Source organism: Melospiza georgiana, chromosome 29 (assembly GCF_028018845.1).
Source record: "Melospiza georgiana isolate bMelGeo1 chromosome 29, bMelGeo1.pri, whole genome shotgun sequence".
In the NCBI taxonomy this organism is placed as follows: Eukaryota; Metazoa; Chordata; class Aves; order Passeriformes; family Passerellidae; genus Melospiza; species Melospiza georgiana.
Window position 1 is genome coordinate 1,138,053 of NC_080458.1, and position 25,361 is coordinate 1,163,413.

General features: G+C 51.6%; 1 protein-coding gene across 1 annotated transcript in view; it reads right to left on the reverse strand.

The window, feature by feature from the left end:
• Window positions 1-206: 206 nt before the first annotated feature.
• LOC131094392 (zinc finger protein 572-like) overlaps window positions 207-25,361 on the reverse strand; it is a 68,195-nt gene continuing 43,040 nt past the window's right edge. The window contains exons 9-11 of the mRNA XM_058041986.1: window positions 3,820-3,898; window positions 3,037-3,633; window positions 207-217 (exon numbers count right to left, since the gene is read on the reverse strand). Coding sequence (XP_057897969.1) covers window positions 207-217; window positions 3,037-3,633; window positions 3,820-3,898 — 687 coding nt within the window. The remainder of the gene's footprint in view (window positions 218-3,036; window positions 3,634-3,819; window positions 3,899-25,361) is intronic.

A 25,361-nucleotide genomic window follows, 5' to 3' on the forward strand; every position in this document is an offset into this window, starting at 1 on the left:
GCCATACCTCTTCTCCTGCCTTGGGAGGAGCCCCGGGCCTGAGGCTGTGAGGGGCTGTGAAGGGCCATCAGTCATGAGGGGCCATGAATGGCCTTGAGAGGCCATGAGGGGCAATGGGGAACTCAGAGAGGCCTTAAAAGTCTGTGAGGGGCTGTGGGTGACACTACAGAGCCTCATGGTACCACAGGCCCATTGTTACACAGCAGCTACAGCGGGGCTGCAGAACCAAGGAGATCATTGTGACACTGCATAACTGTGGAAACCTGTGAGCCTACCAGGGAAAAGGCAGCAGAAATGCCCTGGAGAGACACACCGCAGGCTCTGGGCATTCCTCAAAGCTCAAAGTGAGAAAAAAGTCTTCCCCCTGCTGCTCTGCAGCACTATGTTAATTTGTCCCAGTTCTGTCCTCCCTATTGGCCTTTCCTATTCCTTTTTCCCTTATATGTTTATGTTCTGGTGAGTTCTCCCTTCCCTGTCTTCCCACTGGTGTGTAACACTGTCCATCTACTCTGGCATTTCCTATTGGTCCCTTCCCTGTGTACCATCCCTGAGCCCTCAGAGCATTGGGGCCCTGGTGCTCTCCTCTGCACCTTCTTTGCCTGTATTTATACTCTGGACCCTCCTTTGTCTTTGTCTTTGGCCCCTGGACGCTTTTGGTGTTGCTCTACAATGAAGCACGTTGGAACTCCATGCCTGGACCCTCCCGTGTCTTCACTGCTGAGCTGCTGCATATGTGTGTCTGTGTCTCTGTGTGTGTGTGTGTGTCTGTGTCTCTGTGTGTGTGTGTGTGTCTGTGTGTGTCTATGTGTCTGTATGTGTGTGTCTGTGTCTCTGTGTATCTGTGTGTGTGTCTCTGTTTGTGTCTGTGTGCATCTCTGTGTGTCCTGTGTGTATGTGTGTATGTGTTTATGTGTATCTGTGTGTGTCTGTGTCTGTGTGTCTGTGTGTCTGTTGTCTGCCTGTGCTTGTGCTCTTATGGCTCCTGCCCATTGATACAAGGTTGTGTCCACCACCACCACGGACCACAACAATAACTCCTTTTCTTCATTTACTCTATGGTGTAAATGAACATTCTGTCTAATCATGATCAGAATCAATCAGAGCTGTATTTATATAAATTCATCTGGTATTCAGTCTTTAATCCTGTGGGACCAATTGTGTAAAAGTTCAATTCCACCTGTCCAATCTTTTACAGCTTTGACAAAATCTGGGGCTGGGATTGGATCCAGCCACTCCCAGTGTCCTCTCTTAGAAGGAATTTTAGAAGTCCAGGGGCCCTGCAGGGGGTTGAGGATCCATGGTGGCTGTTGGGTGTAATTTCTCCACCTCATGTCTCAGCAGGAGTTTCTCCAAAAAAGAAATAAAGCTTTTGCCTGAAGCTCCCACTGTGCCCATGACAGGAACCCCTGTGAGTGCCTGTGACAGATCGGTGCCTTTGCAGCCCAAGGTCCCCTGGGATGTCACCATGGAATGGCTGTGACTGCCTCTGACCACAGGGCTCTTTACCATCCCCAGAAAGCTCTTGGAGGTCTCCATGGAGCCCCTGTCTCTGCCTGAGACATTCCAGCTCTGGAACAGCCTGGAGACTCTTGGAAAGTCCCCATGGAACCCCTCTGAGGGCCTGTGAAAAATCTGATCCTTCGCAGGCAACCATCACCAGACCCTGTTGTTACTGTGGTCAGTATCCATGGCAACCATTATCAGGGTCCTGTTGCTATGGTCAGTTTCCATGGCAACCATCACCAGCCCCCTGTTGCTATGCTTAGTCCCTTGGCAGCTCCATGGAGACCCCATGCCAGAGCTGGTTGCCATGGACACCAGCTCAGGCCTGCAGCCAGATCCTGTTGCCATGGAAACTATTTGCAGCCCCATCCCCAGACTCATGGGATCCCAGAACCACAGAATTGGCTGAGCTGGGAGAGACCCATCCGGATCCTCCAGTCCAACTGCTGGCCCTGCACAGGATACCCCAACAATGCCAGCCTGGGCCTGGCAGCGCTGTCCAAACGCTGCCGGAGCTCAGAGAGCCCTGGAGCTGGGACCCTTCCCTGCGGAGCCTGAGCAAAAACCTTTTCCTGACATCCAGCCTGAGCCTGCCCCGACTCAGCTGCAGCCGTTCCCTCCACTCCTGTCCCTGGGCACTAGAGGGAAGAGGTTCCCACAGCCCCAGCCAGGGACCCACTCCCGAGGCTGTTGCCATGGCCACCAGGGCTGGGACCAGCTGGGATGCTCGGTTTCAATGGGCTGGGGTTCAGGAATGGGATTCCCCAATTTTTTACTCCCGCTAAAACTGCGCTGCCCTCCCTGCCCTCCCACCTCCCATGGAAAGCACAAAAGGCAAAGATCCTGGGCTGGGATAAGAAGAATTTATTGGGAACAGGAACAAGATAAGAAACAAATGGAACAGAAACAATATTGATAAGAGGAAGGATAAATAAAACTTTGACAGGGAAAACTACAACACAACTCACTGGGTCTGCCTGGCCACAATTTCCCCTGCCTGGAAAGGACACCCTTCTCCTCAGGGGAGAGAGAGAGAGATAGAGTCCCTTTCCTGTCCCTGGCAGTGACCTGAGTTGATAGTGAATGTAATGACACGGCCATGGGCAGACCCTCATGTTTTTAAATGACACATCATGCCATTGGGAGGGGCAGGAAAAGGGACAACTGTTTTCTCAGCATGGATCACAGGAAAAATGGATCACTCTTCCCAACATGTGACTTCCAATGGGGAAAGAAGCTGGAGCTGGGCATGAAGCTCTTCCTGCAGATGGGGCACTCACAGAACTTCCCTTACTGGTGACTCCATTGGTGTCTCGTCAAGTCTGAGCTCATGGAGAAGCTCTTCCCATGATGTGGGGGACTCATAGGGCCTCTCCCCAGTATGGATGTGCCGGTGGATGATAAAGGTGGATTTTTTCTTGAAGCCCTTCCCACAGTCGGGGCAGCGGAAGGGCCTCTCCCCAGTGTAACTCCGCTCATTCAGGCAGAGATTTGGGCTGGTCTGGAACATCTTCCCACAGGTGGGACACTCACAGGGCCTCTCCCCAGTATGGTTGTGCCGGTGGGTGATGAGGGTGGATTTTTTCTGGAAGCCCTTCCCGCACTCAGGGCAGCGGAAGGCTCTCTCCTCTGTGTGAATTCGCTGGTGGCGGAGGAGATGGGAGCTGCTCTGAAACCTCTTCTGATACTCAGGAAACTCGTAGAGCCTTTCACCAGTGTGGATTTGTTGATGGTTGATGAGCTGGGAGCTGCAGCTGAAGCCCTTCCCACATTCCCCACACTCATAGGCCCATTCCCCAGTGTGGATCATCTGGTGACGGATCAGGGTGCTGCTCTGCCTGAAGCTCTTCCCACACTCCAAGCACTTGTGGGGCTTCACTCCATCATGAAGCTGCTCATGGACCACCAGCTCTGAGCTCTGGCTGAAGCTCTGCCCACCTTCCTGGCTCAGGGTGGGTCTTTCCTCCACAGAGCACCCTTGTCTGGGTTTGCAGCCCCTCCTCCTGTGGGATCTCTGGGGATTTTCCTCTCTGTTTGATTCCTTTCCCGTGCAGCCACTCAAAACAGCCTCTTCCTCCAGGTTCTTCCACGGGGATTTTTCCTCTCTGGTCTCCATCCTCAGCTTCTTGTCTGGAGGAGGAAGGACAAGGAGAGGATGGGATTTTCCACCATGCCAGAGGGAAGAGGAAGGAGATCCCTCCAGTGCATCCCCGGCAGGATGGGATTGGCAGCAGGGTTGTCCTGCAGCTGGGGGCCATGCTGGGCTGGGAGATGGAGCAGGAGAGAGGGAGAAAGAGGCATTGACTCCCTCCTCACCTGCCTGGGTGTTCTGGGGCATCCTCATCTTCCTCTCAGCCTCCTCTTCCATCTGGCAAAGGTTTGGGAATGGGAAATCCTTTTTCGGCAGAAAACAACAGATGAGCTCATTGGTTTTTGTACTGGTTTGAAGGCAAACCTGGGAGAGAGTCTAAGTCAGAATTACAATTTAATAAGAAAATTAGGATCAAAGCAATTACACAGAAACACTGCCTTAAATGGACAGAGTCAGGATATAACCTGACACCCTTTTGGTCAGGGTGGTGGCTGCAGTCCTATTAAATGGTTACTGCAGTCCTGATGGAGATACGAACGTGATTCTGTCAGAGCAGTGATGCTGTAGAAGGTCTGGTCTTCCTCTGGATGTCTAATGGTGGTTATGGAGCTCTTGTCCTCTGGGAATCCAGTAGGCAAGCTACGTCTGGTGTAGCAAAGTCTCAGCTTATATCCATGTAGGAATGCTTGGTTCCGCCCCCTGGGCGGAGCATCCCAAAATGGGATGATGGAATTTTATCAGTCCTGCAGTGACACTCAATGGCCCATTCACAGAAGCTATCTCCCCTGGAGGGCGTTATCAGGGGTGAGTCATGCAAGAGATAAAGAACACTGCCCCACCTGTTTATAACAGTTTCTGGAGATGGTGATTGAAAACATGCATTTGGTTACATCTTACACGGCACCTTGAAACAGTGGGATAATCCCTGCTCCGGGGAGTGAACACCACCCCCCCTTACCCAAACTGGCTCAGGTGTGAAACCCCCACCCCTGGAAGGCCACACACGCAGGGGAAAATGTCACACTTGCCCTGCCCCAGGGGACATCTCTGTCCCTGTCACTCCCTTGCCATCCCCCCTTTTCTCTTTGTTTCCATCTCTCTCTCTACCACACATTTACTGTTCAATAAAATCCACGATGGATTTGGTCTTGTTAGCACATTAATTGGGGCAGAGGCATCTCACTAACAATTTTCTTAACCAGATTGCAACATTATTTTGATGCAGTGAGTTCAGGGCACTGTTCTCTGACCCAAGTGCCTTTGACAACAGCAAGGTTCCCTCCTCTGAGGAGGTTGTGATTCGCTCTGGAAGAACTCTTGGAACTTGGATGCAGCTTCCTCTGAGTGACTTATGGGAGAAATGATGAGAAAAATGGCTATTGTGGGTCCAGAGTGTAAAGAAAATGTTTTGTTGTCCTTCCTTGAAAAGTTTGTTAAAATTACTGGATTTTAGCAGTGATTTTTTCCACAATGGAGGAAAGGGAGTAAATGATACCAGCGAGACTGACAAGGTTCCTTCACTCCAATGTGAGGAACACAAGGGGCTGCTGAAAGTCCCAGAAGAATCTCAGCTCAAGTAGCTAAATTGCCAAATAACTTCAGCCAGGGGTCACAGGGAGGATTTTTTGGAGAGTGTTCGGAGCCAGCAGATCCCGGACTCGAGCCCTGGATATTTCTGGGCTCCCTAAGAGGAGCTTTTTCGGGGGGAGAGGAGCCACAATCACCCCTTGGGAGGGTCCTGGGGTTCACGTGGGGATGGCCTGGTACTGATGGGGTGGGACATTGGTTTTGGGGATCCCCGTGAGAGCCAGGGCTGAGGAACAGGGGACCCACGGGGTGGGGAGAGGGGAAGGGGAGATACCGGAGCTGGGGGACCCCCAGCAGCCCAGAGATGAGGCGGGGACGGGACCCCCTGACCCTGACAGGGGCATGTCCTGGAGTGACTTCATGATGCTTTGTACCCCCATCGGTCTGTTTGGCCCAGAAATGAGTTCTGCACCTTTAAGGCTGGTTCTGAGAGTGAAGGGGAGGAGGAAGAAGCTGCAGTTTGTTTTCAGATACTGCACTCACTCCTCTACATTCCAGCTGCTGGATGGACAGACAGCAGGACAGAGCTCTCCTTTGCTTTTAGTTAGTTTTTAGGTCTCTGAGGCAGAGAAGTTCCCTGGACTGTGGTTTTTCTTTTTCTCTGGAGCTGTTTAAACCTGCTCTGGACAGAACAACCAGAACACCACCTGCTGGTCCCACCTGAGGCCCACCAGAATGGGCCTGGACTGAGGCATTTCCAGCACTGGACGGACTGATAAGAGACTGATAATATACTGATAAGAGACTGATAAGCCACTGATAAGACGGTGAGTATGAGGAGCTACAACCCAAGGAGGGACTTCCGGAGTTTGTCATCTATTTTGGAGCAGCAGGAGCTTTTATTGCTTAATATTGTTCAATTTTTGTGCTGGTGAATGCTTTGCCTGTAAAATAAAGTTTTTTTCCACTTTTGTCCCCAGAAATATTTTCCTGAACTGGCTGAGGCTGGGGCTGCTGAATTGGCATTCTAGAGGAAACTCCTTTTGGAGCGTTTCAACCAAATTTGCCCTAAACCAGGACAAGGTGGTGGAAAGAAGGGGGAACCTCAAGTGGCTGGATTGGGCGGAGGTTGGAGATGGGGACCTTGGGACCCCAGAACCTTCCAGAATCCAAAAGCAGGACCCTGGAGAGGAGGGATCCCCAGGACCCATGGGATCCCCACCAGCTCTGAGATGGGGGACCAACCATAACCCAAGAGGGACTGCAAATGGGAAACTCCTGGTGGCTTTTTTTTATTCACTCTTGATTTTTGGACATCAGGTTACTTCTAGAAATGGACGTGGGTAGGAGGAATCCCCAGCCAAAGGCATTCACACCTTGTTTTTCCCCAAACAAGGATTTTCCCCAAACCTTCCCACCGTGACATCCCCCCTGTCCTGCTCTGGGTGAGCTCAATCCCAAACCTGACCCTGATCCTGGTCTCAGTCTCACTCCATGTTTAGACACACTCACAGTTCTGTATTTAATCTCATCCCAGTCCCAGATTCACCTAGCCCCAGACCCAATCCCAACCCCAGCCCTAAAGGTAATCTCATGTCTAGCCTTGACCCCAATCCCAGCTCTAATCCAAATCTCAGCCCCAACTCCAAGCCAGTCCCAATTCCAGCCCCTTCCAAAATCCTCAACCCCAAACCAAATCCCAGGTTCAGCCCTTCTTGGGGGTGTCTCTGTCCCTCTGACCCCAATGATGTTTGGGTGGGGTCACACCAGGGCTCAGAGGGACAGAGACCCTCCCCGGCCTCCCCATATGGGAGAAGGTCAAAGAGCCCCTCCAGCCCCGAGCACCCTCAGCAGTGAGAGGGACACAGAGGCCCTGGTCCCCAGCCCTGCACAGGAATTCCCTGAGGCCAGAGGGATGGAGACCCCCCGAGCATCCCCCAGGGCTCGGAGACAGAGAGCCCTGAGCATCCCCTGGGCTGAGAGGGACAGAGACTGCCCCGAGCACCCCTGGCACAGGGCTGAGAGAGAGGGAGACCTCCCAGGTATTCTCTGGGGTGAGAATGATGGAGACCCCCTGGAAAATGGTCTGGGGTGACAGGGATAGGGACAAACAGCCGGGGAATGGCCTGGGGTTACAGGGACACCCCCTGGGGAACGGCCTGGAGTGACAGTGACAGAAAAAAAACCCCAAACCCCTCCCAAGCATCCCCCAGGGCGAGAGGCACTGAGACCCCTTGAGCATCCTCTGGGCACTGGACAAAATAAACTTGGCAGAAATCAAACTTGACTCTGCATATATCACTTTGAAGAATATATGCTCTTCCCACAAGTAACTTGTGATGAAAGCGCAAACAAATCCCAAACATGAATAAACTCACAATCCAAGCAGTGATGTGGCAATTCCAATAATCATTGCTTCCTGCACAGCTCCAGCTCAGCTGCTGGAGGGTTTCGGTAAAAGAAAGTGGAAATTTGGCCCAATACAGATTATTAAAAGGAAGGGAAAGCTCTGTGTAGCTGTCACAAATGTGACAGGGATAAAGAGAAAAATGATTCTCACATTTGGTAAAGCCCCCAAGCCTGGGAATTCAGGACTTATTCGGAAATTTAGCTACTTGAGCTGGGCTTCTTGTGGGACTTTTAGCCGCCTTGCGTTCCTCACCGTGGGGTGAATGAACCTTGTCAGTCTCGCTGGTAACATTTGCTGCCTTTCCTCCAGTGATTTTAACAACTTTTCAAGGAAAGACAACAAATTATTTTCTTTACACTGACCACATATAAAAGCCATTTTCCTCATCATTTCTCCCATAAGTTCCCCAGGAGGAAGGAGCGACTGTGTCCAAGTTCCAAGAGTTCTTCCAGAAAAAACCACAACCTCCTCAGTGGAGGGAACCATGCTGTTGTCAAAGGCACTTGGGGTCAGAGAACAGTGCCCTGAACTCTCTGTGCCAAAATAATATGGCAATATTGTTAAGAAAATTGTTAGTGAGATGCCTCTGCCCCAATTAAGGTGCTAACACAACAAAATCCATCGTGGATTTTATTGAACAGTAAATGTGAGGTAGAGAGATGGAAACAAAGAGAAAAGGGGGGATGGCAAGGGAGTGACAAGGGACAGAGACCTCCCCTGGAGCAGGGCAAGTGTGACATTGTCCCCTGTGTGTGTGGCCTTCCCAGGGTGGGGGTTTTACACCTGAGCCAGTTTGGGTAAGGGGGTGGTGTTTACTCCTTTCCAGGCAGGGGAAATTGTGGCCAGGCAGACCCAGTGAGTTGTGTTGTAGTTTTCCCTGTCAAAGTTTTATTTATCCCTTCTGTTATCAATATTGTTTCTGTTCCATTTGTTTCTTATCTTGTTCCTGTTCCCAATAAATTCTTCTTATCCCAGCCCAGGATCTTTGCCTTTTGTGCTTTCCATGGGAGGTGGGAGGGCAGGGAGGGCAGCGCAGTTTTAGCAGGAGCAAAAAATTGGGGAATCCCATTCCTGAACCCCAGCCCATTGAAACCGAGCATCCCAGCTGGTCCCAGCCCTGGTGGCCATGGCAACAGCCTCGGGAGTGGGTCCCTGGCTGGGGCTGTGGGAACCTCTTCCCTCTAGTGCCCAGGGACAGGAGTGGAGGGAACGGCTGCAGCTGAGTCGGGGCAGGCTCAGGCTGGATGTCAGGAAAAGGTTTTTGCCCAGAGGCTGCTGGGGCCCTGCCCAGGCTCCGCAGGGAAGGGTCCCAGCTCCAGGGCTCTCTGAGCTGCAGCAGCATTTGGACAGCGCTGCCAGGCCCAGGCTGGCATTGTTGGGGTGTCCTGTGCAGGGCCAGCAGTTGCACTGGAGGATCGTGATGGGTCCCTCCCAGCTCAGCCAGTTGTGTTGTTCTGGGATCCCATGAGTCTGGGGATGGGGCTGCAAATAGTTTCCATGGCAACAGGATCTGGCTGCAGGCCTGAGCTGGTGTCCATGGCAACCAGCTCTGGCATGGGGTCTCCATGGAGCTGCCACGGGACTGACCATAGCAACAGGGGGCTGGTGATGGTTGCCATGGAAAGTGACCATAGCAACAGGGTGGGTGGTGATGGTTGCCATGGAAACAGACTATAGAAATGGATCCTGGTGATGGTTGCCATGGAAACAGACCATAACAACAGGATCTGGTGATGGTTGCCTGCGAAGGATCAGATTTTTCACAGGCCCTCAGAGGGGTTCCATGGGGACTTTCCAAGAGTCTCCAGGCTGCTCCAGAGCTGGAATGTCACAGGCAGAGACAGGGGCTCCATGGAGACCTCCAAGAGCTTTCTGGGGATGGTAAAGAGCCCTGTGGTCAGAGGCAGTCACAGCCATTCCATGGTGACATCCCAGGGGACCTTGGGCTGCAAAGGCACCTATCTGTCACAGGCACTCACGGGGGCTCCACAGTGACATCCCAGGTGTCCCCAGGCTGTCAAAGAGCCGGGATGTCCCAGACACTTACAGGGGTTCCTGTCATGGGCACAGCGGGAGCTTCAGGCTAAGTTTATTAGAGAAGCTCCTGTTGGGCCTCAAGGTGCAGAAAGGAGCCCTAATAGCCCCCCTTGGATCCCAAAATACCTCCCAGGACTTCCAGGCTTTCTAAATTCCTTCTGTGAGAGGAGCCTTGGAGCTGCTGGTTCCAGTCCCAGCCCTAGACATTTCAAGAGTTCATGTGTAAATAATTTTAAATTTGGGGTTAAACCTTTTTAGAATTTGTCTCACAACATTATGGATGGCAAAGCAGAGATATTTTTATAATTACTATGGTAATGATTAGATAAAATTATCTTAATCAGATGTATTTACACCAAGGTACAGGAGTTATAACATTTATATTATATTATATTATATTATATTATATTATATTATATTATATTATATTATATTATATTATATTATGTCATGTTATACAGTATGAAGTGATTTAAAATCAACTGCATTAAAGCAAAATCTGTACTTAAGCAGAGATTGATGTCACTCCCCCAGACCAATTACCATGGGCAAATCCCTTTTTCTCAGCCTGGAGCAGTGACCTTGAGGGTTGTCCCCACTGCAGGAAGGAATCTCCACACCTCCCAAGAAAGGAAATGTCAGGAGATGCTGCGGTTAAGATTTGAGATGGGGCCTTTCTAGTCTGAGATGCTGCCCTGTCAGCCAGATGTGCCCAGGCTTGGCCAGCTCAGCAGCTCTGCAGAAGCTCTCAGTGGTGTCACTTGGTTGTTCCTTTCTCTGGGGATTTTTCCAGCTCTTCTACAGCTTCAGCTCCCTCTGAGGATGTTGAACTTTGGCATGGAAGAGTCAGGCTGGTTTCAGCATTATTCACCCCAAAAGCAGGGTGACCCTCCTCCTTCATTTCCCAATGGGGGTTTTGCAAACAGGGCGTTGCTGGAGTTGTTGGAGCCCATTGCAGGCAGAGCCTCCTGCTCCAGCAGGAACTGCCTTTCAAGAACTCAGTTACATTGAAACATTGAAGTCTCTTGGACTTTGAAGAGATCTCTGTCAGGGACACAACTGAGAAAGTGTCCTCAGGTTCCAGATAGAGCAGAACACTGGAAGCAGTGATGATAGGTGGGGGCAAACAAGGCAAAGGTGTCTCTGGTGCTGAGCAAACATCGATGTGTTTCAGGAATGCCAAGGGCCAAGGCCTGAGCCCCAGCCCCTGGCCAGGCAGATCCTGTCCCTCCCTCCTTGCTCAGGGCTCTTTCCGGGATGGGCACTGGCATGTGGGGATGTGCAATGTCAAGGGCAGGACCATGAGGTGACCTCTGCCAGGCTGCTGAGCAGGGACAAGGAGGCAATGAGGCCCCAGCCGTGCAAGGGTCACTTGTCCCCTCCTGGCCTCAGGCCCAGGGCCAGCAGCCATGGCCAAAGTGCTGCCCAAGTTGGCTCTGTCAGGGCTGTCTTGCAGCTGCTGCCCATCCCTGTGCCCTGTGCAGCCCAGGCTGTCCTACGGTGTCCCTGCCCTGCGCCTCTGTCCCTGCAGGCTGTCAGCATCCCCTGGCTGCCCCACCTGGCTGGGCCCTTCCTTTGCTGACAGCTCTGCCTCTGCCTGCCCACACAAAGCCTTGGGCTTATTATCAAAAGGTTTAATTCAATTTTTACTGTGCCTGTGAACTTTCAGCCAAGAAACAAGGCATTGAGGGGCTCCTTTCCCAGCAGGAATGGTTGGAAGAGAAGATGAAGACATCTGGCTCAAGAATGCAGTGACAGAAAAAAGGTCTGAATCTGGGAACTTGGAGTGGGTTTTAGGGTAATCGGTAAATTGCAATACACATTTAGTGACACTGGTAGAATTACATGTCCACATAAGGTTAGGAGTTATCCCTCACTAAACCTCAGGCCTGAATAAATGATACCCACTTAAATAGGAAATTAGTGTTAACGAGTCTTATTCTGATATTTCGGAGATTTGGTGACAGTGGAGCCTCACAGAACCAAGGAGTCAGCTGTGACACTGAGCAAACTCATTGAACAAAGGGTTCATTGTGACACAGAGGAACCCCATGAAACCAAAATCCATTTTCGCACATTGGGGCCACATTGAACCAATTGTGATACACCACATTGTGATACTGCGGATCCAAGGAGAGCATTGTGACACTGAAAAACCTGTTGGAACCAAGGGACCATTGTGACACAGCAAGGCCTCGTGGAACTATGGGTCCATTGTGACGCTGCAGAGCCTCACAGAACCAAGGTGACCATGTTCTACTATGGAACCTCATGGAACAAAGGAACCATGGTGACACTGCGTAACCAAGGAGACTCCTGTTGGCTGTGTGAAAGCTCATGGAACCAAGGGTCCATTGTGACACAGCAAGGCCTTGTGGAACCAAGGATCTGTTGTTAAACTCATTGGCCTCATGGAACCATGAGCCATTGTGACACGGCGTGGCCACATGAAGCCAAGGGGCCGCTGTGACACTGTGGATCCAAGGAGACCATTGGGACTGAGGAACCTCATGGAACCAAGAGTCCATCGTTCCACTGTGGGGCCTAGGGGAACCACAGGGATGACAGTGACTTTGTGGGCCTTAATGAAACAATGGAGACTGTTCTGACACTTTGGGACCCACTATAGCATGGCAGGGTCTCATGGAACCAAGGGGACTACAGTGATTCCTGTGGGTCTCCATGGGATGAAGGGTCCGATGGAACCAAGGATACCATTGTGACACTCTGGGACATCATGGAACCAAAGGTCCATGAGGAGGGCCTCATGGAACCACGGAAGCCTTTTTTACACTTTGAGGCCTTGTGAAACCAAAGGGCCATTGTTGCATTTCAGAGCCTTGTGGAGCCAAGGGGACCACAATGACACTGTGAGGCTCCATTAAACCAATGGTCTATTGTGACACTGCAAGGCCTTACGGGATCATGGAGACTATTCTGACACCAAAAGCCTCACTGAACCAAGGGGCCATAGTGACACTAGAATGCCTCTTGGAAGCAAGGAATCATTGTGGCACCATGGAGTGTTGGCAGGCCAAATGGCAGTTGTCACACTGTGTGGCACTGTGTGGCACCAAGGAGTCCATTGTGACACTACGGGGCCCCATGGAACTAAGGATTCATGGAACAGTGCTGGAACACATGGAACGAAAGGTCCATTGTGACATTGCAGGGCCCCATGGAATCCTGGAGGCCATTATGACACTTTGAGGCCTCGTTGAATCAAGGGGCTCTGCAAGGCCTCATGGAACCAAGGAGAACCTTCTGATATTGTGAGTCTCCATAGAGCCAAGGGTCCAGTATGACACCATCAAAATTTTTGCAGTACAAAAGCTCATGGAACCAAAAGTCCATTGTGACATTGTGGGGCCTCATGGAACCATGAAGATCATTATGACACTTCAGGATTCACTGGAACCGAGGGGCCACTGTGTCACCACAGGGCCTTATAAAACCAAGACAGCCACTGTGACACTGCAAGATCTCATGGAACCAAGGGGCCATTGTGTCACTGCAGGTCCCCATGGAAGGAAGTGGCCAGTGTAACACATCCAGGCCTGGTGGAACCAAGGGGCCATTGTGGCATTACAGAGTCCCATGGAAACAAGGAAACCATTTTGACACTGTAAGGCCTCATGGAGCCAAGGAGACTATTGTTATATCACTGGGCCTCATGGAAACAAGATCTGTTGTGATCCTGCAGGGCCACATGGAACCAAGGGGCCATTGTGATCTTTCAGAGCCCCAAGGATCCCAGAAAATGGAACAGATCTGATTGGCTGGCCCTTCTGGGGGCTGCCTGACAGGTTCAGCTGACCTTGGCATGTTGGGGGGTCATTTCTCATCAGCCCCTGAAACCCTGGAGTTCTGTGTTTTCCTTCCTGTGGGAAATGACTGCCTTTCTCCTCCAGGGGGTCATGGTTGAAAGTTTGATTCCTCCTCCAAATTTAATTATATGCAAGGATTATTCCCATATGAAACCTGCCAGGACAGACAGCTCTGGCTGGCCTTGGCTTCTTGGGGGCCACCTCCTATCAGCCTTCAAAACACTGGGAGCCTGTGCTTTTCTTCCCATGGGAAAAACTTCTTTCAAGTCCAGGCATCCATGGCAAAAGTTGAGAATCTGCCTCCGAAATTTTTTATATCCAAGGATAGCTCCCAGATTAAAGCTGCCATGACTATTTAGGTTCCCTTGGTTTTCTGAGAGTCAGCTCTCATCTGCCTTTGAAACACTGGGGCTCTGTATTTTCCTCCCTATGGAAAAGAACTGTTCTTCTCGTCCAGTTGGCCTTAGACAAAAGTGGGGTTTGACCTCCCAAATTCTGTCTGTCCAAGGATTCTCCCCTGAAAACAGGTCTGACTGCCTTGGCCTCTAATCAGCCTTTGAAACATTGGGGCTCTGCCATTTCCTTTCTATGGAGAACTGTCATTCCAGTCCAAGAACCCAGGGCGGAAAGGGAATTCCACCCCTAAAACTCCCCATATATCCAAGGGTTGTTTTCAGCCAAAAGTTGCAAGGACAGACAGGTCTGGCTGGCCTTGGCCTCTGGTGACTGCTTCTCATCTGCCTTCAAAACCCTGGGATTGTGTGGTTTCCTCCTATAAAAAAGAACTGTCGCTCTTGTCCAGGTGCTCCTGGCATCAGGCATTTGACCACTGTATAGGGACACAGGAGCTCTGTGCTCAGTGGGGTGGAGACTGAGGACAGCAGAGGAGAGCCCTGGGAGGGATTGAAGGGTGGTTTCAGAGATTCTGGACCTTTTCTTTATAGAGGATATAAGATTTAGAAGGAAATAATGGCACCAAAGGCAGCTGGGGAGGTGCAGAGCGGACACCAGGAGAAAGGAATTTCCCTGCCAGGGCAGGGATGTGGGGCAGCACGTCCCCCAGAAGGAGCCTGGAGCAGCCCAAGGCTTTGTGGGGACAGGCAGAGGCAGGCAGGAGGCAGAGTTGTCAGCAAAGGAAGGGGCCAGCCAGGTGGGGCAGCCAGGGGATGCCGAGAGCCTGCAGGAACAGAGGTGCAGATTTGCTCAGCACCAGAGACACCTTTTCCTTGCTTGTCCCCACCTGTCATCACTTCCTCCAGTGTTCTGCTCTACCTGGATCCTGGGGACACTTTCTCAGTCTTGTCCCTCAGACGGATCTTTTTAAAGTATGAGAAACTTCTGTGTTTCAATCACTTTTTGAGTCCCTGAGAAGTTTTTTGAGCACACTCTGAGGGACTGGGTCTGATGCAAAGAGCACCAAAGCCCCAGAGGGTCATTAAAGTCCTTGTGCTGTGTCTGTGCTGCTGAGCTGGGCCGGGCTCCTGGCCCAGAGGCAGCTCCTGGCAAGGGCAGCGCTGCAGAGAGACAGCTCTGGCCAGAGGCAGCTCCTGTGCACAGCCCAGCAGGCTGGGGCACTGCCAGTGCCCCTCAGGGACACCAGCAGGGCACAGACAGAGCTCACAGGGGCTCAGCACTGGCTGGGCTGTGGCATGTCCCAGAGGGGGCTGTGTCACAGCAGCACAGAGCAGCTAGGATGTCAGCAAGGGGCTGTGTGACAGCACAGAGTGGGCTGTGTGAGTTCACAGATTGGGCTCTGATATCACAGAGTTTGTTGTGTGAGGTCATTGTGTGACATCACAGAGCAGGTTGTGACATCATGGCATGGCTGTATGACATCATAGAGCAGGCTGTGAGATCAAAATGTGTGCGGTGACATTACAGAGTGTCAGTATGACATCACAGAGCGGATTGTGTGACATCACTGAGGGCATTGTGACATCACAGAGGTGGCTGTGACATGATAGGGTAGGATGTGACACCATAGACCAGACTCTGCCATCATGGAGGGTGGCTTTGTGGCATCAGAGAGTGGGTTCTGGTATCACTGGGTGTCTGAGTAACATCACAGAACAGTCTGTGACATCAGAGAACTTACAGTGACATCACTGGGTGAGTTTGTGACATCACAGTGTCTTCTGTGACATCCCAGGAGGCAGCTGTATGACATCAGAGAGTGATATGCCAGCATTGGCTCTGTGATATCACAAGGGGGATTCGTGACATCCCAGCATGGGCTTTGACATCACAGGGATTGTGTGACATCACAGATGGCTGTGTGACATCACAGGAGCTGTGTGACATCACAGAGATGGCTGTGTTACATCACAGAGATGGCTGTGTGACATCACAGGTGCTGTGTGAGGTCCCTGGGGAGGTCACTCTGCCCCAGCCCCCCTCACAGCTCCCCCCAGAGCAGTCCAACCCTGCTCATGCACAGCGGGGTCTCCTGTCCTCCCGGCCCCGGCCCCACAGCCTCCCCCAGAGGATGTTCCACAAGATCGACCCCAGAGCCTGACACGGGGACGGGGTCCGGGGCACTGGGGGTGGCACAGGGGGACAGGGACCCCCCGGCAGCATCCCCGTGTCCCCCGGGGCCACAGCCTGGGCCAGGGCTCCTTCACTCTGTCACAAATGAGAGCTTGAGAGCACTGAAAAAATCCCCAGCAAGGGATCAGCAAAAACCAGATTTAATATTAAGGGACAGCAGCACAAAGTTCCTTGGCAAGAGTCACTCTGCTCCTGACTGGACACTTCAGGTGCACCAAGGAAACAAAACAAAACAAAACAAAACAAAACAAAACTAAACTCCAAAATTAAGGCAATCAAACAAAATATGAACTGAGAACTAGGGCTTTCCTTTCTCTGGAAGGGAACTGTCCTTGTCCAGGTGCCCATGAAATTTGGGCTCTACTTCCAACATTCCCTGTTGTGACAGGCTGGAGGAGACTTTTGGCTAAAAACATTTCATGTGTGGAGGAGGAAGGGGCAGGTCCAGCCTTGCCCCTCCCTGCCCTGTGACCCCAATCCCCCCAGAGTCTCTATCCCAGCCCAGCAGTGTCTGCAGTCCCTGGAACAGCACAGGCAATGCTCCACAGCCACCTCCGCTGCCCCAGCCCAGCTCCTGAGGGACGAAATGAGCCAAACTCCCACCTGGGGGAAGGGCCCAGCAAGACCAAGGGGTATTTAAGGCTTGTGGATTTAAGACCATATGGCAAGCACACATCTCGACCCTGTATCCTCTTGGAATTCCCATTTGTGCACCACTGAAATCCAGGAGGTGGTAGCTGTGTGTGTGCTTCTCTAAATAATTTTTGCCTTTCTCTCTTTCTATGTCATCTTCTTCTATTTTGAACCTCTTAAAAATTTTGAATAATTTGAAATTGAACAGGTTTAGTGTTTATGAAATTGAATGGGCCAAAATAATGCTTTGAGAAGTATTTTCTGTTGATTGAAGGTTGTATTAAACATTTTTCCAAAGTTTCTCTGATTTTCTAAAGTACCCAGTAAAGGCTGTTTTGTTCTTTTGAGCTCCTCAGAATCTCTTGTTCGTATTTCTCCAGGGAGTCCAACTCAGAATACACAAACAACTGTAATTCCTTTTAAATGTCTTCTTGTTTGAGAGAGTAGTTTGGGGGATGGAAGTCAGGGCTTGTCTGTCCTGCTTGGCACAGCCCAGGCAGGGCTTTCCCAGCCACACTCCACACTCCATTTCCCAGCTGGAGCCGCTGGTGCCTCTGAGTTGTGCTGCCCCAGCCCCAGGGACGCTCTCCTCGTCTGCCCATTCCCCCATAGTCTCTGGGTAGGGATGGCCTCAGTGGGGGCTGCTGACATCCTCAGCAACTTGGAGGCTGCTGCTGAATTTTCCTGCTGCAGAGGCTTGTTCAGCCTTCAGTTCTTCAGTGCAGGAATTCAGTGTGGCAGGGCTCATTAACATTCAGAACACCTTAACAAGCCAAGCCTCTGGGAATAATTGGATTTTAATTTTCAAATCATTTGTGGTTAGGTAGATCTCAGTAGCGTATTCAAAGTAAATGCATGATATTTAAAAAGACATCGAGAAGAGAGTTTTTTAGGTCCCATGCGGTTTTTTTTTTCCTGTTTTTTTATTGCTATGTGCAATCTCCAGTTCACGCTGAATCCAAGTACCTCCTCATGCAGTTTGAAGAGATATGAAAATCAAGACCCTTCATGGTTGACAATCAATCACACTCTGTCCCTACCCCCACCCCACCATTTCCTCCATCCAAGCCCTGGCACTCAGAGCAGCCTTGTGCAAATCTGAGCTCCCTCCAGCCCAGGCTGCATCTGCAGCTTTCAGCTCCTTGGCTCCAACTCCCACCTGCTTTCCTTGGAGAAGGAGCTGCCAGAGACATAGAGGGATGTTCATTTCTTGTCATTCAACAAAGCCAAGGGGAGGCAGAGCTCCATCAAATGCAAAAGTCATTCTTCTCCCTGAGTCTGCCGTCCCCCTGATCCTCACAGCCTGTCCTGTTTCCTTCATCCCTCCTTTGCCAGGGACTTTCTGGGACAAGGGAGCTCTGCTCTGGCTATGGAGGGAGGTCCAAGTGCAGCCCCTGGAGTGGGAACCACAACTCATCAGGTTTGTGTCCTTTGAGGGACCAGGAACTGGTGAGACTCAGAGACACAGAAAGGTTTATCTTCATGGCCAACATAAAAATTGTGACCGTGATAAAATTTATTAAACATCAAAACACTTCCTTCAGTTTCTTGTGACATCTCAGCAATATCTGACATGTCCATCATCCACAAGGGATAGCCATAAAGGAACGATTTTAGACAAAGGCATAAGAAGAGGTGATAGAATAGATAGAACTACAACTAAGATGCTGACTAAGGAGTTATTTAAACTTCTGAAAGAGTAGGCAACTCCCTTAAGGTCAAAGCATGAAGCCAGTCAAGGGAGACTCATTGGAATGGCCAGAAAACAGCTGCAGGAAGAAAACTGGAAGAAAGGGGAAGGACATAGATCCAGCTGCTCTAAATGAAGACATATCCTTAGACATGGCCATTTAAACAGGAGAGCTGGAAACACCTCAAGGAAGAGGGTCATGACATATTAGACTGAACGTTGGTGACAAGAGTAGAGGATCAGTATTCCTTCTTCTGCCATCATTAGAAGGATCCAGGAAATCCAGGAAATTCCTTTTCTTGGCAGGAATACTTTGCCAATTCTTAGAAGTACTCAAATGATCCAGATAATAAAGATCTGTGTGTATACAAAAAACCAAACAGGTATTAACATCTGTGTCCCTTTCCAGCCAAACATCCATTGTGTGCCCATGAACAGGCAGTGCCACTTGTGCCCTGAGGTGCCCCGCTGGGATTGGATCTGTCTGAAAGCACCAGAGGGGGAGCAGAGCACCTTGCAAGCTACAGGTCCCTGACAGCCCTGCAGGGCCCCTGTCCCATCAACATCTGCTATGCTCCAGTCTGAAACAGGGCCCAGCATGGTGCCAGGATCATCAGAGAGCTGAGGTGTGTGCTGGAATTCAATGCCCTCCCCATCCCGCAGCAGCCCTGCATTTTCCTCCTGCAGCCTTGGTCTCCAGCACGGCCATGGAGGCTCTTTGGGCTCTGGACTGTTCTGGTAGCTGCCAAGGGCAGCTGAGCTCTGCCTTTGGCACAGTCAGCCCTGGTCAGCACAGGCCATGCTCAACAATTTCTTTGTGTGCCTGGCCTTGCTGTGAGCCCCGGCAGCGGCTGCGTGGCCCCTTTGTGGCCCTGTGCTGCCCCAGCCATGGTGGCCCAGCCCCTGTGCAGGCCCAGCCCAGGCCAGGAGCATTGCGGCTGGGAACGGCCTCTGTGCCATGGTGCCCACAGCAGCCTTGGGGCTCTGTGCCTCATGGCCTCCCTGCTGGGCAGCCTCTGCCAGGTCCTGCAGAGTCCGTGGCACCTGTGGGGCTGCACAAACAGCCCTGCCCCGGGCTCTGCCAGTTTCTGGGCCAGCAGAGAGGCTGGCCTGGGCTGGTCCTGGCTGGGAACAGGCCCTGAGCCCTGCAGGAGGATGGAGCTGGGCCACAGCCAAACTCAACCCAGGCCAAAGCTGGGCTCAGCAGCCAGGGCTGCCAAGGGCTGGGGACAGAGGCTGGTGCTGACAAATGTCCTTGGCCCCTCCCTGCTTTGTCCATGCCACCAAGAGCACAGAGCAGCCTCCTCTCTGGGCCACTTGCCTGTTTGCAATGCCTTGCACAGGCGCTGGTCCTGCCCCACAAGGCCTGGCCTGAGTCCTGCCCCTGCACGCTCAGCCAGGCTGAGATGGACACTGATGGTTCCTGGGCTAGGCTCTCTGAGCCCAGCCCAGCTCCCTGCAAGCTCTGCCAGCTGCCCTGAGCTCTGGGCAGCACCAAGGGCCTCTCTCCAGCCCAGCTGGCTCTGGCCCCACAGCTCTGTTCAGGCCAGGCTGCTCTGGGCACTGGCCCCATGGCCTCAGCCCCTGGCAAGGGCACAGCAGCAGCTGCAGCTGCCACAGGACTCAGCCCCAGCCATGGGGGAAGGTGCTTGGCCAAGGCCAAAGGAGGCTCCCTGGCTGCCCTGCTCCCCTCTGTCTGAGGTGCTGAGAGCTCTGCAGCCCCTGCTGCCATCCCATCTGCCCAGGGCAGCACAAGAGCCCCGGTCTTGGGCTCTCAAGAGCTGCTCCTGCTAAAGGCCCAGGGCCCATCCCAAAGCGGGGGCAGCCACAAAGCTGAGCCAATTTCTGCTCATTGCTCCTCTACTGGCGATAGTAGAATAAGAACACAAATATTGTTGCAAGTTCATTTATTTCAAATAAATACAATGTGAAAATCCTCATTTACATGAAGTTTCTGGGTCACAAAAAGGGGGATAATTTTAAATTGGAGGTAATGAATACCATCTGTGCTTTGAAGACAACAGCATCAGAATTGGAAGAAAGATAAATAAGGAGAAACTTGGCCTGTCATGATGTGCACCAGGGGCCAATGACGGAAGGAAGCTGGAAGTGTGTGGTAGCTGAAAAGGATCGAGACATCAGAGCCCTGAGAGATTTCTTGAGCTCCTGGTTCCTCAGGCTGTAGATGAGGGCGTTCAGGGCTGGAGGCACCACCGAGTACAGAACTGACAGTGCCAGATCCAGGGATGGGGAGGAGATGGAGGGGGGCTTCACGTAGGCAAATATGCCAGTGCTGACAAAGAGACCATGGCCAGGTGAGGGAGGCAGGTGGAAAAGGCTTTGTGCCGTCCCTGCTCAGAGGGGATCCTCAGCACAGCCCTGAAGATCTGCACATAGGAGAAAACAATGAACGCAAAACAGACAAAACCTAAACAGGCAATAACTACGATGAGCCCAAATTCCCTGAGATAAGAATTGGAGCAGGAGAGCTTGAGGATCTGTGGGATTTCAGAGAAGAACTGGCCCAGGGTATTGCCATGGCACAGGGGCAGGGAAAATGTATCGGGCATTTGCAGCAGAGCATGGAGAAAGGCACTGGCCCAGGCAGCTGCTGCCATGTGGGCACAAGCTCTGCTGCCCAGGAGGGTCCCGTAGTGCAGGGGTTTGCAGATGGACACGTAGCGGTCGTAGCACATGACGGTCAGGAGTGAATACCCTGCTGTGATAAAGAACATAAAGAAAAAGAGCTGTGTGGCACATCCAGTGTAGGAGATGTTCCGGGTGTCCCAGAGGGAATTGTGCATGGCTTTAGGGATAGTGGTGCAGATGGAGCCCAGGTCGCTGAGGGCCAGGTTGAGCAGGAAGAGGAACATGGGCGTGTGCAGGTGGTGGCCGCAGGCTATGGCGCTGATGATGAGGCCGTTGCCCAGGAGGGCAGCCAGGGAGATGCCCAGCAAGAGGCAGAAGTGCAGGAGCTGCAGCTGCCGTGTGTCTGCCAATGCCAGCAGGAAGAAGTGCCTGATGGAGCTGCTGTTGGACATTTGCAATGTCTTGGCGTGGAGATCTGTAAAAAACGTAATCATGCAATAGCTGTGTTTGGAGAGGGACTTTAAATATTCCAGCACAGCCTGGGGGCACTTCCCCCCGCTGCCTGCCCAGGGCTCTGCTGCCTGGAGCTGTCCCTGCCAGCAGCTGATTCCCTGTGCCCAGTGCTGGGCCCTGCCAGTGCTGCCAGAGCCCAGCCCAGCCCTGGGGGTCAGCTCTGCCCTGCAGTGCCCTCCCAGCTCTGGCACTGCCCAGGGGCAGCTCTGGCTCTGCAGGCTCTGATGGCAACGTCAGAGCAACCCTGAGGAAGCTGGAAAAGTGACACTGATGCTGCCTGTGAGAGACCCTCTGCTGATTTCTGTCACTAGCTGGTTTGTTAAGATCTGAGACAACATTTTTTTATTTTTTTAAACCTCAACCAGAGATGAATATCGATAGACAATTTCCCATCCAGGCAACCCAGAGCAGTACTTAAATAAAACAGGATTTTCCCTTGTGTGCAGCCCTTGACTCGCTGTGCTCCCTTTATAATGTACTTGGAAATGTTCTGCAGTTAAATGTCATGCTGGGAGAACTGCTCATCAATGCAGCATCCTCCCCACACTATGACAACACTCCCAAGCCTGACCAGCTGTCTCCTCGCACCCAGATCTTGTCCCTCAGTGCTGGGAGCAGCTGCCAGGGCTGGCTGAGAGCTGTCCCTGGAAGGCAGCAGAGTCCCTGCCCAGCACAGCGCCCGGGGCTGCAGGACCCTGCTCTGCAGGACAGCCCTGGGCACCCCTGGCTGCTCTGCACAAGAGACAATCAGAGAATGTACTCACAGGGTCTGTAGGCAGTGGGATGCTCCATCTTTAGGAGATGTCTCCAGGAGCTGCAGCTGCATTGTCCTGCAGCCAGAGGTTCCTGTGCCAAGGGCTGGCATTGATTGTGCCCCAGGCACTTCTCAGCACCTTCCCAGCCCAGACTGATTGAAGATCTCTGTGCCTCTGTGCTGTGCCCTGGGTGGCTGCAGGCAGTGCCCCAGCCCTGCTGGGCTGGCACAGGAGCTGCTCATCAAGAGAAATGTGCTTTTGAAGCTCTTCTTGGTTACCAGGAGCTGCCTCTGTGCCAGGAGCCTAGCCCATCTCAGCAGCACAGACACAGCACAGGGACTTTAATGAGCCTCTGGGGCTTTGTGCTCAGGCCCTGAACATCAGTCCCTGTGAGGGAGCTGAAGAAACCTCTCCAGAACTCCTAGGCAGAATCCAACTCCAAAGTTTCTTGGACTTGTAATGGGTCTCACTGAGGGACATGACTGGGGAAGTGTCCCCAGGCCCCAGGATGAGGAGAGAACGGGAGGCAGTGATGACAGGTGGGGAAAAAGAGAAGCCAAGTCTTGGTGCCCTGGGGCAGAGCAGCAGGGTCTGTGTCACCAAGGGCTGGGAGGAGACACCTTGTCCTGGGGCCCAGGGACCTCCTGGCACAGCCCCAGCCAGGCTGGGCACTGTCAGCCCCTTGTCCTGCCCTCAGCATCCCCCCTAGCCCACATCCCAGTGGCCTCAAAGATCTGCTGGAAGGAGTCCCTGGGGACCCTTGCTCAGGAATGGCCCTGGGGGCTCCTGGATGCTCCCAGGGACTGCAGGTTTTCCAAAGGACCTTGGTTTACCTTTTGCCTCGGAGTCTCTGAGAGCTTTCTGAAATCATGCCCTCCAGTTATCTGCTGTAATTAGTCTCTGGAGAGGCTTTGTCAGTAACAACACTCAGTGGGGCTATTAATGCCTTGAGATACTCAAGGATTTTAAGGTGCTTTATGGATTTAAGAATACTTTTAGGTATTCTTAAATACCAAAAATCCAATCTTTAAGGATTTTCCTTCCCACACTGAGTCTCTGAGAGGTTTTTGTGCCATCTGGGCCTCCAGTTCTCTCATCCAAGGAGTCCAAATTTGGGTGCCAAATGTCGCAATGAGGGTGGCTGTGACAAACCTTTCTGGTTCCCCAACTTCAGGGCAAGGGTGGTAAAAATGAAAAGAAGCAAAAGAAGCAGATGCTGGGAAGATGAAACAGGAAAGCCTTATTAATATGATTGCCTGGCAATACATTTTTAAAATATGGAAACTATAAGTGAGATTGAAATGAAAGCAAGCTTTGAGATACCTTAGTTACTGAACGACTGGAAAACTATGGTATGGCTGGCTGAAGGTAATCCCCTTTTGATGAAACAATACCCCCTGCTTGCAGATTGGTCCACGGGTCAGAGCAGACCCTACTAGCTTGGCAGAAGGGGTCCAAAGAGTAGTTTTTAGTGTTTAAAATGTAGCACAGTATGGTAATGTAATTATTCCTATAGGCCGTATGTAAATGCTGTAAGATTTGTATCTTGTAATAGATTGGTTAGTGAAAATTAGAATATGCAGCACAGAAGAAGATTTATTGCATAGTAATGGGAACTCCTCTCCTCTTTTGGGCATCCATTTTGAGTGCCTCTTTTGAGGTCCTCTTTTGGCCTGCTCCGAGCTATGGCTGGCAGCTCCAAACAAGGCCCCCTCACCCACACCCTTTGCAATAAACCACACATTCCAAGACCTGGCTTGAGACATCTCTTGTCTCTGTCCATCCCAACTGTCCTAGCCCCCGATGCTCCTACAAGCAGGATCAATGGACTTGCCCAAAAAGAACTTTAGTAACAGGGTGAAAAACAATAAACATGGAGAAGTCGAGCACAGTACAAGGGGCAGGATCCAAAGACCTGAGATAAAGGTGAAGCAACAACATACACACTTGAGGGTACAATACTGTAGAACAATAACCACAGAGGGGAAACAAGTAACCAATAGGGGAGGAGAACTGGGACAACTTAGCATAACAACACTAAAGGCATATGGGGGAACTCTCAAACTTACCCTAAGTTAAACTAAGGATTCCCAGGGCTTGAAACTCATGCCCATTCTTCCGGGATAAAATCTGGCTGACTCTGAGTTACACCTGGGCTAACTACCACACCAGTGCTTTGCTCTGGTCCCTTGGGGCCATGTGGCCCAATAGAGCCCCAATGATGTCCTTGGTTCCACAATGCTCCACAGTGTCACATTGGTCCCTTGGATCCATGGTGCTCTGCAGTGCCACAATGGCCCCTTCATTTCACAAGGCTCCCAAATGTCACACTGGTCTCCATAGGAAGGAAAGCACGGAGTCCCCATGTTTCAGGAGCTGATGAACGGTAAACACCAAGGCAAGCCTGACCTGTCTGTCCTGGCAGGTTTTCTTGGAGCAACCCTTGAATATTTGAAATTATGAATGCGGAGTCCTAATTTCAGACATTTGTGCCTGGAGAAGAGGAATGGGGTTTTTTCCATAAGAAGAAAAGCACAGAGTCTTTTCCAGTGTTTGGAAAATAGGTGAGTTCTGCCCCTTAGGAGTCAAAGACCAACCAGACTTGTCTGTCCAGCCAAACTTTTGTCTGGGAGCAATCCTTTAATACACAGAAATTTGGAGGTGGAATCCTAATTTTAGCCATGGATGCCTGGAAAAAATGGACAGTTCTTTTCCATAAAAGGAAAAGCCCAGAGCCCCAGTGTTTCAGGGGCAGATGGGAATGATCAGCCAGATTCCAAGGGGCAGATTCCAAGATCAGCCAGACCTGTCAGGTGACCCCTGGGGTGCCAAGGCAGCCACACCTATTTCATGTTCCCTTGATTCCACAGGGCCCTGCAGTGTCACAATACCTCCTTGCTTCCATGAGGCCTTGCAGTGCCACAATGGTTCTCTTGCTTCCATGATGCCCTCAGGTGTCATAATGGCCCCTTGATTACACAAGTCCTTAAGGATCTTAATGGTCTCCATGGTTCCACAAGGCCCCACAGTGTCACAATGGTCTATTTGTTCCATGAAGCCTTGCCGTTTCCAATGCCCTCCCCAATGGTTCCACAAGTTCCCATAGTGTCACAATGGCCCTTTCCTTCCATGAGGCCCCACAGTGTCACAAGGGTCTCCATGATTCCAAGGGGCCTTGCAATGCCACAATGCTCTCCATGGATCCACGGTGCCTTGCAGGATCACAATGGCCCTTTGG